The sequence below is a fragment of the Lampetra fluviatilis genome, chromosome 1 (assembly GCF_964198595.1).
Source record: "Lampetra fluviatilis chromosome 1, kcLamFluv1.1, whole genome shotgun sequence".
Taxonomy (NCBI): Eukaryota; Metazoa; Chordata; class Hyperoartia; order Petromyzontiformes; family Petromyzontidae; genus Lampetra; species Lampetra fluviatilis.
The window spans coordinates 39730365-39755979 of record NC_136275.1 but is presented as its reverse complement, the minus strand read 5'-3'; the positions used below and the strand labels follow the sequence as shown (position 1 = coordinate 39755979).

Here is a 25615-nt window from a genome sequence, read left to right as displayed (position 1 = left end):
CAACAGACAGTTGTCAGGAACAGGTCAATCCATAACATTATCTGCCTGCCACTCCTTAAACACACACAACTAAATAATTCATTCAATCGGTGGTTTCAAAGCATAAATGATGGACATGCCAACCTCAAGCAATCCAACAAGAGCTGCACAAAATAATGTAAATGTTCACAAGGTATATTTTGCACTTGCCACTTTCTTAAACGCTTTCGACATCGTAAAAAAAGTTTTTAATTACAGAAACAAGACAGTGCAAAGCCATCATTTAGGAATGTATTATCTATTAATGCAACATCACTTTTGAACAATATTATCACCTACTTGATATAAAGAACTAGTATTTATTTTGAAAGTTGCATCACAAACCGTCATACAATAAAGGCATTTTAAAAACAATACTCACAGTTGCAGGAAAAAGACCCATGTAAACACATTGCTACTTTAAAAGACAATTATATAATATTTAACAGCACATTATGAGTACATTATCTACAGAATGTGGTAGTTTGGAGTTCATTGCTAGATGAACACAGCAACTCATACCTACTATTGTTCAGAAAGTAAGTATGTAAATCACCACCGATGCATAACATTGACTAATACTTAACACTTTAACAGTATCTAGAAACGGGTGTAATGTACAGGCTTTCCTCAAAGGCACTTTCCAACAATGTGCCTCATAACCATTGCACGTCATGTTCCACCGCCATCCAATTCTTTCCATTTTATATTAGTCAACTTCGTTTAAAAAAATTAATCAGAACCGTGTCGACAGCGCCTTATTTCACAAGTCCATGTCGACCGGGCGAACGCTGCCCGTCCGGGTGTCCTTCACCCAGAGCTCACGGTCTCTGTTTGGGTCCACCTTCTGCAGCGACTGGTTTACAGCCTCCATCGTCTGAAAAAAAACAATCCAAGAGCAAACACACGACCAGGTGACATGAGATTGCCGCTGCTGCGTTGCATCCGTGGCAAAGGGCGGCTCGTGCGAGGACGGGCGCTTATTCCAGACGAGTGTTGCAGCCGTCTCCACGCAGCTATCTCGACACGCATTAACAACGGCCGGCGGTGACATCACCATGGCGTTTGTGCCGGGCTAGGTGCACTTTGAGGCCACGTGAAGTGTCGAAGGCTCGCTTGCAGGTCAAGGCACAAACCCAGGTGCCATGGGTTGACCCGGCAGTTGTACCACCTGTGTTCCCTACTGCTGCACTTTAGCTGCCCGGCGGCGCGCCGCTCGTTGTTGTGAGCGTCGCTTCTCCACCCTTCGCTGTTGTTGGAGGGCGACTGCCTCCAACCGATCTTGCAGTCATCAGCAAGTCCAGTCATCTCCACATCAGTCCGTCTCTTCTCTATCGAGCCTGTGTCACGCCTATTTTAGCCCCCATTGTCCAGCGAAACAGTGCTGTCCTCCTTTTAAAAAATGGGGACCACCAGGCCATGCTTACAATCTGGCAGAACCCACCCTGTGGACCAGACGTTTGTATAATGGTGTCACAAAGGGCAGTCTGCACACCTATGCTACTCTTCCTCAGCAGTTCGCTTGAGAGGCCATCTTCCCAGTGCTTTACCTATTACATATTATAGAATCAATACGGAAGACCCTTGGAGGCATAAACAGCAACCTACAGATACAAGGGTACTTACTGCGATACGGCCGATACTATGATATATCGTACAATACAAGATCCACGATTGTGATAATCGTTATTTGTCAAAAATATTACTTCTTGACAAAGTAGTACAAAACACTATACAAAAGCAAGGCAAATTACAAAGGTATTGGAAAACTACTATCACGACAATCTTCATATCATGAAAATTTATACTGTTTCATGAAAAAATTGGATTGCAGCAACAGACGGTGAAGCAAAACACCGAGCATCTGCGTGCCAAACATCATACGTACAAACCACAATTTGGCTACTTATGACAGACGCTGGTCCCTTGAAGGGCAATAACGAAATAGCACAGACTGGCTACATATTCGATGTTCACTGGAATTTGAAAGCAAACTTAGACGAACCTCTCTCACTCACTCTCTCTCTCTTCCTCTACCACCCCCACCCACCAGTACGTCTTGTGCACTCATATACTTTACAGAGTTTGCCAAGGCCCTATGAACTGCCATAGAAACATCAAATATGCGTATTTCACCTCTAGAACCGTATAAAAAGAAGCAACGGGATTTTGTCCTTTGGTAACGAGTTATTACAACAACAAAAATCTCCATTATAATACTGTGCAACTATTGATGCACGTCACGTGGTACAATATTGAGTGGAATAATACTTAGCATCAAAACGAAGATTTTTTTTTTAACCAATGGCTCATGGAACAAAATAGCACACTGTTTATAAATCCTATAATTGCCGACTGGGTGTACTATAAGACGGATCATGTTTATGGCGTTGTGTTTGCAGTAGACCATATTTCATCGCATACTGAGCTGTAATTTTGTGCGCCATGCAGAGTCTAATTCAAGGCAGTGTTTGCTAGAAAATAAAAGAAAGATTTCCCATGAATTCTAAAATGTCAGTGCAAGGCATGGCTAATGAGAGGAAATATATCACTTGTCAGCTTACTATAGAATTGCACAAGTCAAAATGCACTGGGTCTATTCTATACTCTGTTATGTTTAAATGTCACGCTGCCACTGTGTTCTGCTCTGAAGATGAACCGTGAGCAAACTCCCCTATTACATAACATTTCTACTTTAGGGCAATATTATTGAATGCATTTTGTTGACTTTATTTTTCCACCGTGGTCTGGTGAGCGGTTCCAGAGCTACTTACGCTTTGGTTGAACACGTCCGTCTCGTGGCGTAGCTGTGTGTAGCGGTTAAGGTGTTGCTCTATCTGCTCAATTCGCTCAACTTCCAGCCTCTCCAGCTCCTGCCAAAACCAGCACAAGTTAATTAATTTCCACGCCGACCGTAAGTGCCGCCCACCCATGCACCGCGCTTGGATCCCCCCCCCCCGTAAATGTACTAACGTACCAGCGATGAAGTGACCATTTCCTCAAACCACCGGAACTGAGCCTGGTTGTACAGGTCCACGCATTTCTTGAGGTCGTCGCCTGTTCAAAGAAAAATAAAAGGGAGGGACAAAACCGAGCTGTGGACATACGACGTATATCACGTAGGCTTTCGCGGCCAATATTATTCATAATCAACGTTTTTGGGTTAGATCGCGTTATTTATAAATGTGTCGTAACCCTCCACCACCCGACATGGCCAATCAGCAACAAAAAAGTGTCACGTTGACAAAAGACAAATAGTTCACTGCTTTAGCCCACCGGTGTGTTGAAGCGTGAAACCACAACATTTACAATTTTTGAGTACGACGTTTCGCTGGTAATTGCATCCAGCATCATCGGAAAAATGTTGTGGTTTCACGCTTCAACACACCGGTGGGCTAAAGCAGTGAACTATTTGTCTTTTGTCAACGTGACACTTTTTTGCTGATTGGCCGTGTCGGGTGGTGGAGGGTTACGACACATTTATAAATAACGCGATCTAATCCAAAAACGTTGATTATGAATACGACGTATATGTTTCCCCGGGGAATGGCACCCAGGTGCGTGGCCTGCCGCCAACTCGGTGCAAAGGCCCTCTCTCACCGCCCTGAGTGGACCTCATCCGAGCCTTCATGATCTCCTCCTCGGCCTTGTTGGAAGGCTTGATCTCGTTGTGCTTCACCTTCATCTCCAGTTCCCGCTGTCGTTTGGCAAGAACCTTTCTGGCCTGTGAATGGAAGGCAGGTGATGGTGACCGATGATGATGATGGGTTGTAGAAGGAATTTGTTTTTAAGTACCATCGGATATGTGATTGCGTGTGCTTCTGGATGCGACAGAAGGAAAAAGTGCTGACCTCAAAGATTTGCTGATTCCACACTAGTTTCAACAGCAGGTTATAACACCTTGTCACCTTCCTCAGGTGTTCAGACACCCACTTGCTACCTTCTTCAATGCGTAGGGGTTGTTACAGTCTGCCGTTGAAACTAATCAGGATGAGTAAATCATCTGGGGCTCTCATCTTATGCTTCTGTAGTGCTCAGCAGCACAATGTGTCAAGTGTTTACCAGACGACACAGCTGAATGCCGAAAGGATGTAACAACAGGACATCTTCTCAAAATCCCACTTGTGTGCAGGTCTTGCCAAAATTACATTCTCTTCATGTGTCTTGACAGAGATTAGAATTTATCCTCATAGTCATGAATTTATGAGCGTACATTGCAAAACAAAACCTTAGCTGTGCTGTGTGCCAGTGTTCATAACTCGTAGAGCATTTTCATTTCTAAAAATGTACGTTTCATATGTTCTGCGGTTTCATGTGTTCAGAAGACGGCAAATGCAAAACTTTGATGTCAAAGTTAAAACTCAAAAACACGACAGACACAGCAGGGGTGAACTGCAGGAAGGAGATGGTAAACATGTGAGTGCAATGGCCATATGTATTTACTTCAAATGTACTATTCATGAAGTAGTCTTGCTCTTAAATTTTATTGACACAGCATTCATGAAACGGCGTGTGTAAGTTACCTTTTGAACCGAGCTGTATCGCGTAGTAAGCAGTTTCCGATGATTGGCGATGTGGTGTTCCTTCTTGCGCATTTCTTTTCCAAAATTTTCTCTGTAGCCGAAGAGTGGCTTTTCCACCTCGCTACTCAGCTAGAAATTACACGGGCATGAGATGAATTTCCACGTAATCATTTGATATTACAAAAGATATATTGAAATAATTAAAGTTTTCTCTCACCTTCATGTTGTTCACGTATTAACGGAAATATTGTGTGGCTTATATTTTCTAAACAATTGTTTATATAGTTGTAGGATTTAAACATTTACCTTGGCAGCAAACTTTAAATGGACTTCTGCCTCTGCAGATAAACTGATCTTCACTTGAGCCCAGCTTTCTCCCAGGGTGCTGTGCATAAAACATGACCACCATGAGCATTCAACAAATAACACACACATACATGTTTAGGCATAAACACCACTGCTCAACATATCAGGTTTTTTTGGGTTAGATCGCGTAAATATGTGTCGTTAAACCCGCTACCACCTGACATGGCCAATTAGTAAGGTTTGTCACGTAAATAAAACATACCAATTCGTTATTAGAACGCCACACCGGTGTGTTGGAGAGTAAACCCAAACATTTCTATGTATGCGATCTAACCCAAAAAAAACTCTTATGGACAATATTGGTCGCGAATGCCTACGTGTTAAACTGCAATGCCATATACAATTTTCCTTCGTTATTCACGAACTTGCTATCCCGTGATTTTGGCTGGAACTCTACACGGCTGCAGAAAGAGAAAGAAAGTGATGAGAGAGAATGTGACACGAGAAAATTATGAGATAAAGTGATGAGATAAAATGATGACAAAGTGATGCGATATAAGATACGTTTTCGTCGGCCAATATCATTAACTGCAATATTTTTTTTTATTCACGAACATCTCCAGAACGTATCCCTCGCAGATCACGAGGAAATGCTGTACCGCTGCATAAGCAGTGTTACAAAGAAACTTGGCCAAGGCTTGAACTGCCTTAACCATTATGCAATGTGAAACCACGAGTGAAAAATGCTTAATTAGAAACGTATGCTGTCTTGATGAAAACAAATAGATGAGCATTGCATTTTTTGCATGCGAGTGAACAAAACAACCGGCACATTTCCTCAACAACTTCTCTTCCTCCGCTGTTGCCCCGTCTCGTTTTAAGAAGCACTGCGCTTGTGTTTTTGCTTCGACAAACGCAGCGATATGTAAACAAACAGGCCAGACGAGATTTACCACGCCGACACCACTCTCCTGTTTCAAACATACGTTACAGATTACTCTTGCTTGCAGACGTTTATTGCACTACGTAGGTTTGTTTTATTGCCAGGTCACAGGGTCAATGTGCTGAGAGAGACATCTCTAACGGCAGTCAAAGGTTAATTTGGAGTAACGTCTGAGACATCGAGGTCACCGTGACCTCTGTGCTGCATTTCCAACCGCAAATCTACAGCTTACTAACCAGCTCGTGAGACCATGTCGTTTATACAGAACTCAATGTGTGACTCTGTTGCTTCACGTAGCCATCGCTGGTATAACTTTAATCATAATAATAACTTGCAGCCCTCTTTGTCAAACCACGGAAGTTGTGTGACCATACTTCACCACGCTTGTCAGAACGGGCTGGTTAAGCGGTGGGGGAATATCCAGAACCGTATCCCATGACGCTAGACACTGGCTTTCGCTATGGCCAGAAATTCTACTCGGACCGTCCGGTTCAGTGTTGCAAACCACTCTGCCCTACCACTCCACCCCCTCCATCACTGAAATGGTTGGGTTATTTTTTTTAGATATTTCATTATATATTTTTTACGGAACTAACTTTGGGAATTCGGCACTATTACACAAAGTGAACAAATGGGTCATCGTGTCTTGTGCTGGATATGACTCACAGGCTCTTCCAACGATCACTTTACAGGAAAACAACACACACTTTTGGAATCGAAATACGAACGTCAACTCCGCGAAAAAAAACGGAGCTCGGCCGATGAGATATTCCCCACCCACTCGTGAAACGCCACAAGCGAAATTACCGTAATCGACGCACGCCCTTGTTTTATTTTGCACCACACGAGAGAGAGCGCGTGTGCCATCATCTTATCATCTCAAGGGAATTTATAAAGCGCCTTTAACCAAAGGAGTGTTTAATCCAGGCGCTTTACGAAGAATTAACAACGGTACAGCAGCATGTGTGTGAATGTAATGGTGGAGTTGAGGTGAATGAAGTTGATGGGAAGAAGCAATGGGGGCGAATCTGTGATGTGTGAATTTGGCACAAAATGTATGACGGTAAATGATGATGAATGGATTGAATGAATGGGGTGAATGAGTGATAGCCGTGTAATGAGAATATGAAGAGGGAACAGTAACGGTGGTGATTATGAGGGGGCGATTAAGCGGGTCGTGGGGTGAGCTCGGCAAAATAAGTACGTTTTGAGTGAGGGGGGGAAGCGAGTCAGCGAAGGTGACTGCTTTATATGGAGGGGAAGTTTGTTCCAGTGAAGGGGGGGCGAGAAGATAACGAGAGCGGAAGCGTGGAGTGAGCACGAGGAGGGACAGACAGAGGCAGCAAAGATTGAGAACTTGGAGGGAAAGAAGACGACGTAGAAAGACACACGAGCGGTAAGACACGGCGGAGATGTAGACCAGGGTGAGGAATTCGCCCGCAACTCTTTGTTGAAAAGCGTCTCAGAGTTAGCTGCAGTATGTTGAACCATCAATGAAATTCGTCGACAATTTAAAAAAACAAACTTCAAGGTGTGGAAGGCAAAATGCTCACCCTTCTTCCTGCAACGCCAGGGGACATTGTGACAGCTTTGATAGGCTCTTTGCGTATTCCTCCTCGATTTTTACTCTGGTAAAACAAAACTTTGAATTGCAGATGCACAGCAGGTACAATCGTACAGGCACGCAATTCAAATTAACTTGAAATGCAGTCATTTTTGGACACTACAATATTTAAACATATCAGTGACTTACATTGCATACAATATTATTTTCTGGAAACATTATATGAATTTGTTGTTGTAATGGCCATACATTGATAAATAATTATTGGTGATGCATCTTGAACTCTGTAAACTCTCACAAGCAGCAGATGTGCATGCAAAGACAGAGAGTGATGGTTTCTGCTTATAAACGTACGAGGTGATGGGTAATAGCAGATCACTCGCAAGCCTACGCACGCATCAGTGATCCAAAGCTTTAAAGGCATGTATCACGTCCCACCGTGTAAACCCATTCAGTCTTTACACTCGCCAGATGCAAGACAGCGTTGGATCACGTGGACAAGCTGCTGCCAAATGTTTGGCAAATGATCCACAAATTTAATTCCGCAAATTCCAACAGCAAATGGGAACTGCATTGAAGACAGACAGCAGTTAAACACGTGTAAAAAACCCAGAGGAATGTGCTGCATTAGTTTGCTATATATTTATAACCTTTAATAGATATAACCTGCTTTAATAACCTCGTAACAGGTTCGAGAATAGAAAGTACATTTATAAACATGCAACTCCTGCAGCCCAGGTGAACACAAGTGCTCATATTGTTGGCATTACAAGTAGTATCCACGTGCACGTGGATGCATGTCCAGTGCATGTGTGCTTTTATGAACACTTTAATCAAATTCAATGAGAAACAAGCACAAACGTGCAATGATAATAAGGCTCCTCCATAACACATATATACATGCAATAACTAAAGCTCCTATTTTCTAAAAATCCATAAAACATTACCCCCCCCCCCCTCCTAGTAATCGCAGCACGATTTCTGCAAGCAGCTTTAGAGTTGTTCTGTCACACTTCAGCGGAGCCGAGGGGTAAACGAGCACAGCTCCTTGTCTAGACTGGACGCTTTTTTGAGGCAGTGACATAATCCAGAATTGATGTTCAAAAAGATTCCTCGGTGTTAGTTTCCCAGAGCGCACCCAAAGTTCTTTTAACTAACAATCAACAAGGGATTTTTATTTAGCCTCTTGTTGGCTCTCTTTCCAGTTCGCGTTATCACCTCTGCCGAATGAACTCTGCCATCTCCCGTGACATCTGCTGCCCTTTCATCTGTTTCGCCAACAGGACATTGAAGCCAGATGTCGCCTTCTTGCTGTGGGCATCGAGCTTGTCTGCCTGTGGAGACAAGAACACAAACACTTGACGAGGCGCCGTTTTCACACGCAGACACTTTATCACCCGCCAGCAGGTCAATGGGTCGGGGGGGGTGACGTGTAAGGATCCAACAATATTTTTTCAATTTCCTCCCACAAAAGCATTTTGATGTTTACTTTAAGCTGCAATTATTTATACGAGGTATTTTTAACGCCTCTTGTTGGTATGCAGCCTCTTAAAGTTTGCGATGCTGCGTAGGTTCCAAGAAATGGTGAGATCTGGAGCCGCAAAAAACATGTCACTCTCTAAAGTTTTTTTATTAACTTAATAAAGTAAATACAACTGTGTTAAGCTATGCTATACTATACATTATTTCTTTATGAACATAAATATTGCCTAGTTTAAAAGTGTGTGTAAATCGTACACACACACACAAACACATTTAAGAGTCCCGCAGCGTTTGAAACTGCTGACGTACTCAAATCAAAATTGCGGAGTTTTAAAGAGTAGGTGGAAAAAAATTGAGATGGAAGTATTTAAATCGATCAGTTGCACATCAGAGGTACGAGAGGTGAGGTCCGGACCCAGAAATGATCGCAGTAGCTCCACTCGTCCGGCTTCAGGAGGCTTTGCTCAGCTGTTGACTCCGAGCCAGGGAAGGTGACGCAGTTAGTCTGAAACAGGACAGTCGGTTCACCAATTCACAAAAGCCGGCATGCACCAACAATACTTAGTGTAACGGATCATCTCATTACGTAAAAATATAGGGTTTTTGTGTTTAATAAAGGTACAGAATTCAACGAATGAATCAGAACTCCCATTTAGGAATGAGATGATTGAACTCCCGATTATTTTACGGCTGCGTATCTTTTCGCGGCTGTCTTGTCCACGTCTGCGATGTGTTTTTTGGGTTGTACCGCATTTTTTTGTTCGGCATGAGCGTCCGACGTTTCAGTTCCCGCAGAAGCTCCCAGCAAGTGGAGTGGAACGTGGGTCATCGTGCCCAAAAAAAAAATACAGGGTATTTCGAAAAGATAGACCCAATTTCAATGATTTCGCGATTTCAAATCGGGTCCATCTATTTGAAACACCCTGTACATCGGGGGGGGGGTTAGGGAGAAGAGATATCTCTCCCCTTTGCTTTATATCCCTTGGATGGATTGCTCTTCATTAATCTTCTCCAACAACAGAGGACAAGCGCCATTTGGTTATTTACACGTACGTCTCCCCCCAAGCACCCGTCCGTCGTCACAAATCAACAAATCAGCCAGAAGGGTGAGAATGCAGGAAGAAGAGGTGGGGAGGACGTGGGGAGGAGGAGGACCCCCCCCCCAGCCGACACGAGAAAGAGTTTTCCTTGCCAGCTGTGCATGGCCTGCATCCTCCCACGCAGACATTCCTCACACATTACTGGTGACACACCCCCCCACCATCCGCACAGCGTGGTACACTCAGAGCAATATACATTGCCAGAGCATAACATCATGGAGGGAGAGAGAGAGAAAAAAAAATCAAGAACAAATATAGAATTTTATGCACAGATTACATCAACAAATAGGTTACATATGTGTTTGTGGATTTATTTATTTTTATCACAGAGGGAGGTGGGTAGTGAAACAAACTGGGCAAAGTGAGTAGGTGCTACGAATCCTAATAGGCCCAATGCCTCCGTCTAAATTAGTTGACTTATGTCAGATGCCCGCGTGGCGATGAGTCTCACCGTTATTGTGGTCAATTTGCTTTTTTTGGGGGCAGGAACGTCCGGGGTAGGGCCTTGGTGCTGTGAAGCGAGTTGAAGGACGTTGTTGTATTGTGGCGGGAGCGGGGGTGGGGAGTTGAGACCACGAGACCGATCATGATGGGTCACAGGCGCCGAAGAGAGGGGAAACATTCGTCAGCAAAGTAACATGACACACGGTGAATGTACGAGGCGACTGGTGAGATCTGCTCCTTTGTGCAGGGTGTGTGACGCATGAATCACTTTAATCTGTCGCGAGCGAGCTTGTTCAAGGACGCTTTGTTGCACTGAAGACAAAATGTAAGTCAATCACTTGAATGTGTGGCTATTTTAAAGACTTAGTTAATCACATGCAAGTTGTGATTATGTTCAATAGCAAATTATTAGTGGTTAGTCCTTTGGGCAGGACAGTCAAGATCTTTACTGGAATGTTATAACGATTAAGGGGCAGTTGTCATACTTTTATTTTCGTCTAAAAAAGGAAGCAAGTAAAAATATATGAATCATCATTCAATGACTACTTAATATCCTGAATTAGGGACCACATTTTTGCTTCATATGTCCGCCAATTAAGAGATGTAACAGGAATAGTATATTACTCAAATGCACATGTGAATGCACAGATTTAGTGGTCATGGAAATTTGGTCTGCAGTGGCCCACGTAAGAATGGCATTTGTGAACATGGGTCCTAATTCAATTGGCTTCTTTGAAACAGAATATACTGTAGTATGGAACTTCCTCCTGCCTTAAAGGGTTCCTATATCTACCAATTGACTATTTATTTTATTTTTTATAAATCGTCACTTTACTGTTCATCTCTATCTTTCAAATTCTCTCTCCACAGAACACACAACTTTAAGACATTGCACAACATGCACGGCATGATTTGAGAATCGATTAATTTATGGCGTGGATCGGTGGCACAGCAGTTAGCGCATTCCATTATGAACCCGGAGACCTGAGCTTGATTCCTGGCCACAGCTAACACACGGTGAGTGTTGTCTGACCTGCTTCTGCCCACGCCCTTCACAAATCTGCGACGACCAGGACTACAACCTGCAGTTGACCGAAAATTTACTGCATTCTCATTTAATACTTTCAGATAGAGCAAGGAAAATGCATTCTTATTTTAGTAATTTTATGAAAGAAAGCTAGGGAAACAAACATTTCACCCAATGATCTTCATGAATAAATTATAAATGTGCGTAAATTGGTCTGTAATGTCTACGAGGACGATTGAGAAATAATTCCAGAAGGGAAGTATTTCATATCTTTGTAAATATTATAATTTTGTTTAAACAATAGTTCCCCCTTCTTTGGCAATGACCAGTTATACCATCTGTTCTGAGAGCATTTTATTTTTTATCTGTAAAAGGCCATGTTTTCATCAAAAGTCAAATATGGAACTTCCTCCTTCATCCGAATGTTGTCGGGTTTTTTTTGCTGCAGAGATCTGCACGCAAAATTCCTCCGCTAACTCTAACAGTCTAGATTCATCATGTGTTACTTTCAAGTGCTTCTAAGGGGGGGGGTTCTCATTTGTTAATTGCTACACGTAAAAGAATGAGAGGAGAAACAAGAGAACACCACACAGAAATGATTGAAGATGACAGATAAAGCAATGGGAGCATGGAAGCAGCAAAAACTAAAAAAGATTGCCTGGACTCTAAGGAGACGAATCATCCATTGCAAAACTCACAGATGGTCATAATAAAGGTTAAGAGAAAAACCAAGGGAGGTTTAAGGAAAGCGTACATGCCCACGAGCACTAGACATGTGTCTTATGAAGTCATTGGCAAGGCTTTATGCTAAATACAACAAGGTGTATCCGTGGAAACCACGGGCGGAAGAAAGCTGCATCTGTCCGTGTGTCTGCAAAGTTCCCTGGCAGTCTCGCTTAGCAGCATGTCCTTGTGTTTCATATTAGCCACTACAGGACTAAGTGTACCTCCCCACTGATAACCATTAATTGTGCTAAATGTCGCAGTTGTGCGAACACATTCAGTTTCATCTGGCGCACTAACAATGCAGGCCGGTTGCAAACGGGACTCCCAACATCTTCCACAACCAGATATGTTTATTAATCGCATACCCGACTGCATACTCCGCTTTCAGATTAGGCCGTCTCGGCTTATGAACACATACGCAATTTCAGATAAATTCATACCGTATTCTCGGATTATAAGATTGTTTGGAAGGGCACAGGCAACATGCGTGCCCGGTGTCCGTGAAGTTAGATAAATCTGGTCACATGTGCACAGCAACTGGGTGATAAGATGTGCACAAAACATTAGCTTTAAAATACAGTACAGGGGTGAAAGTGCATCATATAATTTAGGGAATACGGTACTTTATTGAAGAGAGGAAAGGGAGGCACCACGAGTTTTGTAAAGTGCTGTTTATATTTACCAGGTCATTACTATTTGTTTTCTTAAGGGACGTCTTCTCTTCTGAGCTGACAGAGTGAAATCCATTTTCTGTAACTAAAGGAATCGACATGTCAGCCTCGAATGGGTGCACAGATACATTGCTGATACAATATTCCACAGTGCAGTAGTTTGGGGTAAAATGTTTCGCTGGGGGTTGACTCAACCCACCATCCCTCTTGGTTTTGATCAAACGACGACCACTTTGCACGGAAGTCAACATTGCTTGTCCTATGGATAGGACTCTCCCGCACCGTAGGAACGTGGAATTTCCACCACTGGCTCTAGAGGGCTGTGAACGGCAGATGAGCACGGTCCCAGTGCTCACTCGAGCAGGACATCGCTCTGCCATTGCCGTTATACTAATCAACACATTTACTCGTGATTAGCATTCATTAGATGTAACAATGTCACAAGTAATTTAACAACACGTAAGTTCAAATTTGCACACATGGCATTGTGAAACTAATTTAAAAAAATGTTTTTTAATCTTACTGCGAAATATACAGTAGCAAAGTCAAGATCATTCAACAAAGAGCAGATTATAGTTTTGTTTTTCATTAGCAGAAATGAAAACGCAGACGGACATAGAGGGGGGGGGGGGAAGGGGGGGGGTCTAAAACTTACACAACAACAAAAGGCTTGGGGGAAAAAAACAACTGACAATGCTTTAATATGGAAAGTTGCACAAAATGATTCTTGGTTCTTTCGGTAAAGTCACATAGAAGGGAAATAATAAAATAATAAGAACTAACGTGACTGTACCGAAAGAACCAAGATTATGAATCCCTGCAGTCACGAAAGCTTTAAATCGAAATTTGCACAAAATTGTTTAAACGGACGTAAAAAACTCATAACGTTTTTTTTCGTTCAAATATATAGGACGAAAACAAAGCACACACGCGCGCGTTTCTCGGGAAACAATAGTGGCATACAGCTTAGAGCTTTGAAAGAAGTGAACACACTTTGAGACCCCCCCCCCCACCGTGTTGACATAGGACCAGGCCTAGTGCCTAAAACAACGTTATCTTCTCACATTGGTGCACACGATATCACTCCCCACCATGTCTCGAGAGAGCTAAACAAACAGCACAAGTGAAAACTCCCTCAAGCAGGCAGATGGCCAAAACTTCTGTTACCAAAAAAAAATCTAACTGGGAGAGTTTGAGAGATGAAAATGAAACGTAGTCATGAAGGATACTGCCACGGTGTAAAAGGGGTTAGCACACTCGGTGTAATGTGGTCAGCATACTCTGCAATCCAGAGGTCAATGGTTCAATCTCCCCGCGTGGAAACTAAAAGAATGTTTCTTAAATCCCCCTGCCGCTGTTCACCCAACCGTATAAATGGATGCGCCCACGTTAGTGTTGTGGGGTAAAGCGTGGGTACACCCACCATGCAGGCAAAAGTACTCGCAAGAGAGGCTCAGTAGAGATCCCTCTCTTTCGAGGACCTTCCACCAACAGTGGCATGAGCAAGTAATTGCAGGGCTGCACCTTTACTTTTTCATAAGTACCGTGAAATATTTCCGTAATAATTATTAATTCCCTATCCGACAAACAAGCGAGGATGATAGAAGGTGTCGACATGGATGAGAAGCGGCGAAAATAATACACCGTAAAAACCTGACAATCGGTCGCTTTGTATTAAAGATTAACTTTTTTGGTTAAGAAAAAAAAATGTGGTTTCACACAGGGCACGTGTTCAGCTGTAACACACTGGGGATTGTGGGATGTGCTGGTGTCGTGGCGTTGCCTACTTTTCTTCCCAGGTGGGCTCACTGGGCCGAGGCCAGGAGATGCAGCTGGCGAGGATGAAGTGGTGGAACCAGTCGGTTTTTCCCAAGTCGTTTCTGTGAGCACAAAGGATTGAAAGGGGGATGTTGTAAACTCGCACGGAGGTGGATGCTAAAAAATACAAATAGTGCAATGCAATTATAGAGGGTGTTTTAAAAGAATGGACCCGATTTGAAATCGCTATATCTCTGCAACCACGAACCGCCCATGAATGAAACTCTTACCACTTGAAAGGGCGGGGCATAGAGTTTCAAATGATTACAGCTCGATGCCTCTCCCAGCACAAAAACCAGCCCCTAGCCTCAGTCATTCGCAATATGGTGACCCCGCAACACACAAGGCGTTATGCGTTCTGCAGTTCAGCAAGACTGAATCCGTAATTGCAGTGCAGCGTGCGTTTCAACGGCGTTTTGGCCTTGATCCGCCAATGTCAAAGAACATTCGTCGTTGGTACCGACAATTCGAGGAAACGGGCTGTTGATGTAAGGGGAAGAGCACAGGGCGAGCACACGCACCTCAGAGGAAAACGTGATAAGAGAGGCGTTTGGGACGAATTCAACTATCGTCTCGATGTTGTCCGTACAGCAGGTGGAGGGCACATAGAGCATTTATAAAATGGTTGGTAAAACTTGACAACTCATTAAACCGTTTGTGACTTTTAGTGTAATTGTAACGTGTTGCCATCGTGAAATATACTGCTTTGAAATTGGGTCCATCTTTTTAAAACACCCTGTAACAACAACGCTTCATTCGAAAACATCTCAGTGAGACTCGAGCACACAAAAGAAAAACAAATTAATACAAAACGCTGATTGCACATGTTTTTTCATCACTTTCCCAGTCTCTTTACGAATATGCGGACGCAAACACTTCTCGCGAAGATCTGCTGATGTATTTTGCAACATATGTAAAAGGCTCATTTGTTAAAATTGCTATAAAGTAACTAAATAAAATTTAATAAGCATTTTTTTTACTGCACAGTAATAGCATCTGCAGTAATAAAACGTAAAATTACTTTAAATGAGTACAGGCTGACCTACATAGATCTGTGTGTCTAAACATTTGATAAGCTGCTTAATAAATTATTTGTACCCTTATTTAATTCTAATTGCTCACATTGATTATAACCTCAGCTATTTGCTATTAACGATGCAAATTATATCTTACAAAATGTACTTTTAATGAAAGGCATTGAGGCTGTCCAGTAGAGTTAAACAACATGTGACACGCGATGAAGTAAAGAATTATTGTAACAGTCACAAATTATAACTAACTGGTCAAACCAGCTTGAAGTTTCAGTTCGATAAAATTGATTGATAAAATAGGTCCGGATGAAATTTAACGGGTTCCACATCTCGATTTAAAGCTTTCATGACTGCAGGGATTCATCTTCTTGGTTCTTTCGGTAAAGTCACGTAGAATGGAAATAATAAAATAATAAAAATAAAACATAATAAAATAATTCTCACGACGTTTCGGCCACAACGCAAGCAGCCGTCCTCAGGTGGAGAGCAGGTCTGTCGAGTAAACAGAGTCTGACAGACCTGCTCTCCACCTGAGGACGGCTGCTTGCGTTGTGACCGAAACGTCGTGAGAATTATTTTATAAGGTTTTATTTTTATTATTTTATTATTTCCATTCTACGTGACTTTACCGAAAGAACCAAGAAGAGGGTTCCACATCGTGTCTTTGTGTTGTTTTTTTTAAACCTACGGATGACCGCACAGAGTGTCGTAATTTAACAGGTCGCGAAGAAAATTAAAAAATGATGCCGTCTAGGCTCCAACACCGGTCCCTACCCAACAATCTATCCACGTGGGGGCCGGCACCCAGCCCCCAGCCCCAGGCTGCCCTGCCCCGCGAGCCTCCCGGACCGCTGCACAGGAAGCAGCCCCCCCCCCAGCCCGCTTCCTCCTCGTGCCCTCGCCAGCACAATGATCGTGGGCTGCTGGCGGAGGCGCCATCGATATTTGCGCAAGGAAGAGGAGCCGGCTGCGTGGCGATAAACCACGCCGCAGTTGCCAAGCCACGGCCAAAATACTGCGGGGGCAGGAGGCCCCTCCCCAACTCCCCTCCTCTCCACTGCCCGTATCGGAGCATTGCTGCGTCTGTCTCAAGAGAGGGATCGGTGTTTTACTCGTCATGGTTATGCTGTGTAGAAGCTCTTTGATGGATGGTTGTGCCGTGACCGCGTGTTGTGCGGCTGTGTAAAACGTCGGACTTCGCGCCGAAAAGCGCGTAGTACAGCCCAAAAACACATCCGAGAACTAGATGAATAGGTTCTTGCCGAGATTTGGCTCACACGCAAGTCAGCCTGTTTCCACTTTCAATGTTATTATGCTGATAGCAACAGCTGACAAATTACATCATTGCAATGTAATATAAAAACAAGTGATGTTATGCATTCCTAAATTTGTGGTTCCTCCTATTTAAAAAAAAACAATTCAAGCTCAGCCCTTTGTCAGTTCCACTACGAGATAAAACGCATCTTCCCATGATCAGCTTGGTGAAATGACCATACTTCACCACTCTGATCGTGGGGAGTTGAAGTGCCCATACTTTACGGTGCTGATCTGTGCGGTTTGGTGAAGGGGGACTTGCCCAGGAATGGTTCAAATATATTCGTGTCAACTGATGGCAGCCATGGCCGGGAATCAAACTCACGTGAGATGTCTGCGTGCATTGTTACACTGCAGGATCAATGAGAGATGGTGTCAACCCACACGGTTTACCCCGTATTCTTGTCCAGGGAAATCGAGTTTTCAGGTCCATACGGCGTACAGCCGTTTCAATACGGGCAAAAAAAGTCTATTTCTCCCTTGTGATGGGAATTTGTAGGATGAACGTTGAGATTTATAAAGGCACGGGGTGAGCAATAAGGTCTGAATTGGTTTGTAATCAGGGATGCACTGATTCGGGGTTGACAGGTATGTTCATCCAGCAGTGCATTTGCCAAGGTTGGTGATGATAAGTATCGAGTCAGGCTTCCCTTGAAGAATCGATGTGTAAAATCAATTGGCTATCAACGAGCCTTGTTACAAAAAAAATCCCATCTGTCTAATAGACTCCACTGCCAGTTGCTAAAGTTACCAAAACTGCATTGACATGGCGTTCTTCTAAAGACGGCTAATACAGTCTGTTACACAAGTAACATTTACATAATTGATGCATACCATCTGTGTCCATATGCCTTGGCAATGTTGCAAACCTTCCAATATATTTGTTTCAAGTCAGTAAGTCTGACATTGCACATCTTGACTGTTTTCTTTCCATATACGAGTGGATGATGCGAGAAGCCCGATGTGCCTAAACGTGACTCGCATCCCTGCGTCACTTCAATTACTAAAGCTGCTGTGAATGGGTTGAAGGTCACCCAACTGGGTGGCCAAGCCTAATGCAGGAAATGTACTCTAAACCCTAAATTGTGTGCTGCCCAAATCCAAGCTCAGCACAGTATTACTACAGCAGAAGTAAAACAATATTATCATACCTAAAGTCTATACCCAAAATATAACATGAAAGTATAGTCCCATGACTATCAACATGCTTATCTTCTTCAAGCCAGCAATAAATGTGCACTCTAACCATTGCATCTTCCTTCAATTCGGGCAGTGTGTACACATCTGGAGGAATTATTCAGTAATCTGATCAAACACATAAGAACTATGGAGCAAATGGAAGACACGACAAGTGTGTTGGGCTAATTGTCCACGTGATCTGTCAAACTAGGTGTCACGAAAATGGAGATGCATATCCTTCAGATAAATTCGGCTGCTTTTAGAAAATCGGATAAAATAAATTAAACAATACTTGGTTTTGAATGCATATTACATGAGCATCAGCTATGACTAATGGTGGTCACTGTTATTTTCAGATCCACATATACAATTTTCACCTTCTCTTTGCTATGCATTTCAGATAGAGTACAAGATAAACACAATACACATGCAGGTATTTTCACAGAGGATTGAATGCACTACCATCTCTGCCCAAAAGCATTACCCAGGTCACTCTTGCAAATGAGACTGTCCTGGTCTCTTGAGCTCTCATGGTTAAATAAAATAAACTCAAATGGTGCTCCGCAGAATGTTACATAGCAGGACAAATACTTAAACTTTATCTATACCATGCTCCCTTTAAATATTTCAGAAATGTATGAATGCATTTATGTGCGTACGTATGTTGAACTTCTTTCGCACCATGCGTAGCCAACCGTGCTAATCAGAGGTGCGGGTGGGAAGAAACAACAAACTAATCACCAAATGCAATTCTAAAGATGTGAATTTTTAATATAGACGATATAAAAGTGCATAGCTCCAGTGGCTTCCAGACGGCCGCACAAGTGCATCTTAGAGCGCCGCGCGATCCAGTGACCATTTTACTCTTGGTGGTGGAGCAGCGCTGCAGATGAGTGCACTTTGCTATCAACCCATTGAGCCAAGTTCAATGCCTGGCCAGAAAACAAATATACCGTGTGCTTTATTCATACAAAGGTGGTGCAGTGGATGATGCACTGCAATGTAAACGGTGGCAAAGGGACACCACGGTGGCAAGATGACACGCAATGGGGAAGCCGTCACCCAGCATTGGATTGACAAAGGGCTGTACATTATGCTTATAATTATTAAAACGATTACAGGGGTTGTAAAATGTCATTACAACACACGCATCGTCGTGCCTTGCTAATAATGTCAATGTTACCTGCAAGCAAGGCCGTAATTATAATATATATTGGGGGGGGGGCACATCCCCCCCCCCCAATATATTGCTATAAAATAGATTTCTGATTATATGATTGTGGTTATGGTTGTACTTTATTAATCCCTAATCTCTGCCATTGCATACAATGAAACAATAAAAGGTAAAAAAGAAAAAAACAGAGCAATGTAATAAATACAATACACTATTAGACATTATTGTAAAAAATAAAATAAAAAGTCCATCTATGTGTTAGTTAATTTTTTAATATTTTAGGCAGAAAATTAGTTGTAAAATTTAGATTTGGAAGATTTCGTCCCCCGAATGTTGACTCCATGGCTACGGCCTTGTCTGCCAGAGATCAGGCCCTCCAAGTGTATGTCAACTGAGCTGTAATTACGTCTTTGGTTACCGTTTGTGCTTGTGTTGACGTAATATTTAGGTCCCTGGGGAGAGCTAAAGCACTGCCAGCCTTCGGGAAGATGGGACGTCTCGGGTTCCTCTGTGTCTCCTGGTTCAGGCTTCTGTTAAAACAATAAAAAAAACAGCATAAGACAGATAATAAAAACAAAATAACCCAAACAAACCGATATTATGGAAAATAACTTTTGTTAACAAAAACACACCAAGACAGTTTTTCCGACGTTTTCGGGTTGTACCCCGAGCGTTGTTAGGCACGACGCATGAAGTTTCGCTCCCAGCTCCTCTAGGAGGTGACTATCGGCACGCGGTGTGAAAAACATCGGGAATCCTGCCAAACAACACGCTGTGACAATCTGAAAGGAGAAAACAGCATTGCCGGAGAGCTCTCCAGCACAACTGCAAAAAGCTCACGCAGTAGTACAGTTCATCACCGGCGATGAGGCTCGCAATCAGAATTTGTGAGTTGAACTCCAGGTTGCGTGCTGCTAACTCAGCCCATCAACCCTCTGGGGTCGATACAATAAAGAGCACTTTGTAGGGAAGTCAACAGTGGCTGCCTGTGGAAAGACTCTCCCCCCCGGCTCCTGTCATAGGAATGTGGAATTTCCACCACTGACCCGGGGCTGTAACCAGGGAGATGGAGCACTGCCTCGATGTTCTTTTGAGCAGGAAGTCACTTCAACTTCACTTTTAAGCAAGTTCAGCTTTGGCACGAAATGTGAGAATGTATATTTCTATAAATGATACATTGCGTGATTTTGTATCTGTTATTTATCTATAGAGACGCAAAAACACATTTCCACCCACAGGCAAAATCAGGGGTGTGGAATTTGTTTAAGTTAAGATATAAAAAGTGTGCAGTTGTTCAAATTGAGTGCCATGTCAAATTGAAAACATTTTAGAATGTTAATACGTAACACATTAATACCCTGCCATGCTGACAGGACGCAATTAATCATTGGAGGAATAAAATTGTAAGAGAAAACACACATTTTATCGTGTGTGTGCATGCAATGCTGAAAGATGCAATAACGATATTTGGCTTCGGCCAGCCAATTTCTAAAACCTACAGGGAACGTGGAGCACAGCTGCAAGTCAGTCAAGTACAATTGCCACGCCATGAAAGAAAACAAAAGTGTGAAGGAGCGGGGCCAGATCATGCGGCGCATTGTACATGAAAGCTCCTCTCAGCTTTCACGTTTAAGAAAACACTTTGCATTTGAACTTGTCAGCAAAGTTCTTAGTAGCCGGCAAGTGAAACCTGCAACGTACCAACGTACGTTTGTCCGCGCGCACCCAGTGGTGAACGGGTGCACAGCCCTGCAATTGCTTGATCGCGCCACTCGAGGAATATTTGGCCTACTCTTCCACCCTGACCAGACATCTTGGAAGAGGTTTGAGTTACCCCCACACTTTACCCCGCCACGCGTGACCTAACCATCAAACTGTGGCGTACCTATATAATTATACTTCTGCAGAGAGGTGGGGTCAAGAGACGTGCTCGTTTTTTCCACCGCCGTGCCAGGAGGGCGGACTGGCAACATCTGGATTGAAGGTCCTTTGTGTGGTCACCATTACACCAGCAGGGCAGCTTCCCTGCTCATAAGTGCTGGGCAATACACGACTTTCTAACCAAACTAATGTGTGCACTTGATGGTGCAGTTCACGTTCGAGGAATCCGATGGGCTATGAAGCTCTTTTTCACGGATGTCCAGTAGGGGCAGGTCTGAACGTTACAACAAACAATACAAAAACACAATAGGAGTGCAACTTTTGATTTAAAGCTTTCGTGACTGCAGGGATTCATCTTCTTGGTTCTTTCGGTAAAGTCACGTAGAAGGGAAATAATAAAATAATACAAATTTAACATAATAAAATTGTATTTTATCAAATTGTATTTTATTATGTTTTATTTTTATTATTTTATTACCGAAAGAACCAAGACGAGGACTGCAACACTTACGAAAGGTAAGCAAGTCACTAAAATAATACGTAAATTAAAACTAAACTTTTTATTTTACCAGGTAAAGCCCAGAGCTATTAGCTTCTTTTTTTCAGAAGCAACCTGGCCACAAATGACAGCTCAACGAAGTGGCCCATCACGTGGATGACTTACAGCCGCCAAATAATCTAAACGCACGTTTCTAAGGTGAGTGCCATGAGCGGTGTGAGCACAGATGAGTGGAGCAAGAAGAAGAATAATGAAGTGCCCAGGAAGGACGCGAGACAAGGGTTCCTTTATCACCACGTACAGCTGCGTGTGTGCGTGTGCACGTGTGTGTGCGTGTGTGTGTGCGTGTGCACGTGTGTGTGCGTGTGTGTGTGCGTGTGTGCGTGTGTACGTGTGTGTGCGTGTGTGCGTGTGTGTGTGCGTGTGTGTGCGTGTGTGTGCGTGTGTACGTGTGTGTGGGTGTGTGTACACGTGTGTACGTGTGTGTGCGTGTGTGCACGTGTGTGTGCACGGGTGTGTGCACGTGTGTGTGGGGAGCGGTAGTGTAGGGGTTAGCGCTACGCTGCGCTATGAACCCGGCGATCAGAGTTCAATTCCCACTCACGGCCAATACCAGTGACGATTATCTGAACCGGTCACAGGCCTCCCCTAGGTCGACTCAGCCTCAAAATGAGTACCTAGTGCGGTGTGTGAACATCAGCGCTAGGGAGACAAAGGTGGCCGGGCGTGGTGTTGGCCACCCACCCCCTCGTGCGCCGTGCCGGCCTTCATAGGTGCTCGCGAACAGCACTTGCCCGAACAGTCTGTTAAAGGCTACACGGGGGATCTTTGTCTTTGCTGTCGTTGCGTGGTCAGGAAGGCAGAGTGCGCGGGGTGTAAGCAGCCCTCCCAGTCTCTCTGCCCTGTGCCAAGTCACAGTTCTCTATCCACGGTCACGCACCCAACCCAGCATCATCAGGCAGTCGGCCAGCCGGCACAAGCAAAGCGCGACTGTTGAGCCAGCACTGCCCAGGAGGGAAGCCGTCATCTCGAGAGAGAAAGTGCAAAAACCACACACACACACCCCCAGCTGCGCTCAAAATGCTTTTTTTTACAATGCAACACAATAGTGCAATAGTGTGGGGCTTTCGTTTCGGCAATAAAGTGAACAGCCACCGATGCAAAGAAAAAGGCAGAGGGCAACTTCGTGTTGCCATTTTGTAGGTTGTTTATTTGTGTTTGCAGTGTGTGTGTGTGAACAGTGGAGCACAGCAACGTAAGCAAACATGGTTACCAGGGCTTTTTTGTTGTTGTATACATTTGTATAGATGTGGATGTGTGTGTGCGCACATAACGTTGTCTTCCATCTAGTACTCACAAATCCCTCGACTGACCTTTGTGTTTCAAAAGGGAACACAAAACAACCTTCCCCCACGCTTATCTTGATGCTCAAAACGGTTGGCTTTACATCTTAATCTTAATTAAATTCAAATTCACAATATTCCCCTCTGCAACCTCAGCACTTGGAGGCACCGAACAGCTCTGAAAGGCTCCTGCAAAACCCCTCGGGGGGCTGACCACAGACAACAAAACAAACGTCTTGCTTTTCTCTTTAAGTGATTGCTTTTTTTTCCTTCAAGAGGTGAGTGCCCTGGAGGAGTGGTAGTGGTGGTGGTGCCTGCCGATATGGCACGGGAAAGCCAGCTAAGCAGCTTTACTAAAAACAAGGCAAAGCGGGAAGACAAACAGGACAGTCACTGGAGTGGCCAAGGAGGTCAACACAAGCCACCAGTTTTATTGGCTTGCATAGTTTTACAAGTTAACTTCTCACAGAAGCAAAGCTGAGTGCGTTGTGTAAGAACCATAGAACGAGACGAGTCTAACATGCCTCGCAAGCAAAAAGAATACGAAATATTTCTCAAAACAAGAAAATTAAAATGAGTAAACTCCTATTTAGCCACCCTATTTATGACTCGCTCTTATCCACGGCCAGGTTTGTGACTCGTATTATTGTGCCCGCCGCATTTTTCCTACTGTCCACACTCTTACACAGATATGAGGACTAATACGTGGCGAATGCATCCTATTAGTACAGCATCAGTGTTTATCTGAGCTTTTTTCGGACAGACTCAATAAAGTTGTCTGCGCAGATAAGGACAGATGTAACATTATCTGAGATAAGGACATATATAACATTATCTGAGATCAGGACATATATAACATTATCTGAGATCAGGACAGATGTAACATTATCTGAGATAAGGACAGATGTAACATTATCTGAGATAAGGACACATATAACATCATCTGAGATAAGGACAGATTTCACATCATCTGAGATAAAGACAGATGTAACATTATCTGAGAAAAGGACAGATGTAACATTATCTGCCAAAAACTGCGCCCCCATATCAGTTAGAAGGTGCTTGTCTCGTTTAAGAACATCTCACAATTCCCTTTTACATCTGACAGATATGTAAAAATAGCAAGCACAAACAAAATGACTATTGTATCTTCCCGATGTACTGTCACAATGTTTCTTGTCTCATGTAAGTTACAAAGAGTCAACATTACGTTCGTCTGTCGATGTGCTTGGGCTGTACCAAGCTAAACAAAATCAGAGAGTTCTGCAGGGTGGTCAAATTGTACTGTGACCCCCCAATGAATTGACTCATAACGTTTGTTTTTCTCCTTTGTATATTAATTTCTGTTTTAAAATATTACATTTTAAGATAATTGAATGGGGGGGGGGGCTCACAAGATATATGGAGCAGCCTGTACAGTCGTTTAGCACGAACCTCTGTGGGTTCACAGTCACGTGTTGTGTTTCGCCTGCTGGATGAGCTCATCATCCTTCATGTTGCGACTGACACAGGGTGTACAATTATTGTGCTTTTGACTTGCCTCTGGAGACAACCACATTGCAATGTCTGCGTTGAATCCTGCAATTGTGCCAGGAAGAAGCAAGTTTATCAGATGGTACCAAACACGCTTGCGTTGTTGTGACTTTGGACTCCCGTGGCAAACAAAGCCCCCCCTTTGTAGCCTGGCTCATATGTTTTAAAATAAAAACTATCGTCATGTATGATCTCTTTCCACAAGGCAAGGTCGTGTTTGAAAGCAAATGAACCAGAAAAAGACTACCATAACACATTCAACAATATCCCTGTTTGAACTCCACTGTGCAAAAGATTTCATCTAAAACAATGAGTTGTTACTCTGCCACATAAATAAAACGGCAATTCATGTTTTACACATATATAGCACCCATCTAACTCTGCTTGTGTTCCCTAAGCACGTGCTTAGGAGACACTTCCCGAAGCCAACTTGCTGCCAAAACACGTAACTGGAATTGAAGCCCCCTTTTTTCTAGTTTTTCAGCTCGCAAAGTAGTGACATAATCGTCTAATGCCATGATTCAAACCAAGATGGATTATTATTATATTTCGATTTAAAGCTTTCGTGACTGCAGGGATTCATCTTCTTGGTTCTTTCGGTAAAGTCACGTACAAGGGAAATAATAAAATAATAAAAATAAAACATAATAAAATAATTCTCACGACGTTTCGGCCACAACGCAAGCAGCCGTCCTCAGGTGAAGTACAGGTCTGTCGGAAAGACAGCGTCTGAATGAACACCACCAGTGGTGTTCATGTTTAATTTTTATTATTTTATTATTTCCCTTCTACGTGACTTTACCGAAAGAACCAAGATAAATTATTACGTCACACAATCGTGAGGCATTGGCGATGGCTTGGGGAGGTCTTCATCCAGCGGCGGATTGGTCATGGGTAAGAATGATTTTATCACCAAGTAAGTGACCCAGAAGTTCAGTAAAGATGTAATGTAGTTGTATAGCTATACCAGGGGTCGGCAACCTACGGCTCCGGAGCCGCATGCGGCTCTTTACGGGCTGCTTCTTGACGATATGTACGT

General features: G+C 43.3%; 1 protein-coding gene across 2 annotated transcripts in view; it reads right to left on the bottom strand.

The window, feature by feature from the left end:
• Positions 1–210: 210 nt before the first annotated feature.
• The window catches only part of LOC144935903 (growth arrest-specific protein 7-like), a 46871-nt gene continuing 21466 nt past the window's right edge, over positions 211–25615 (bottom strand). The window contains exons 2-14 of one of the 2 annotated variants that reach the window (XM_078862769.1): positions 19739–19850; positions 14592–14684; positions 12816–12889; positions 10388–10447; positions 9252–9341; positions 8573–8688; positions 7344–7418; positions 4848–4926; positions 4542–4670; positions 3619–3742; positions 2996–3075; positions 2793–2891; positions 211–895 (exon numbers count right to left, since the gene is read on the bottom strand). In XM_078862769.1, coding sequence (XP_078718895.1) covers positions 782–895; positions 2793–2891; positions 2996–3075; positions 3619–3742; positions 4542–4670; positions 4848–4926; positions 7344–7418; positions 8573–8688; positions 9252–9341; positions 10388–10447; positions 12816–12889; positions 14592–14684; positions 19739–19850 — 1245 coding nt within the window. In that variant the 3' untranslated portion in view covers positions 211–781. The remainder of the gene's footprint in view (positions 896–2792; positions 2892–2995; positions 3076–3618; positions 3743–4541; positions 4671–4847; positions 4927–7343; positions 7419–8572; positions 8689–9251; positions 9342–10387; positions 10448–12815; positions 12890–14591; positions 14685–19738; positions 19851–25615) is intronic. The other variant, XM_078862777.1, reaches the window with a different exon arrangement.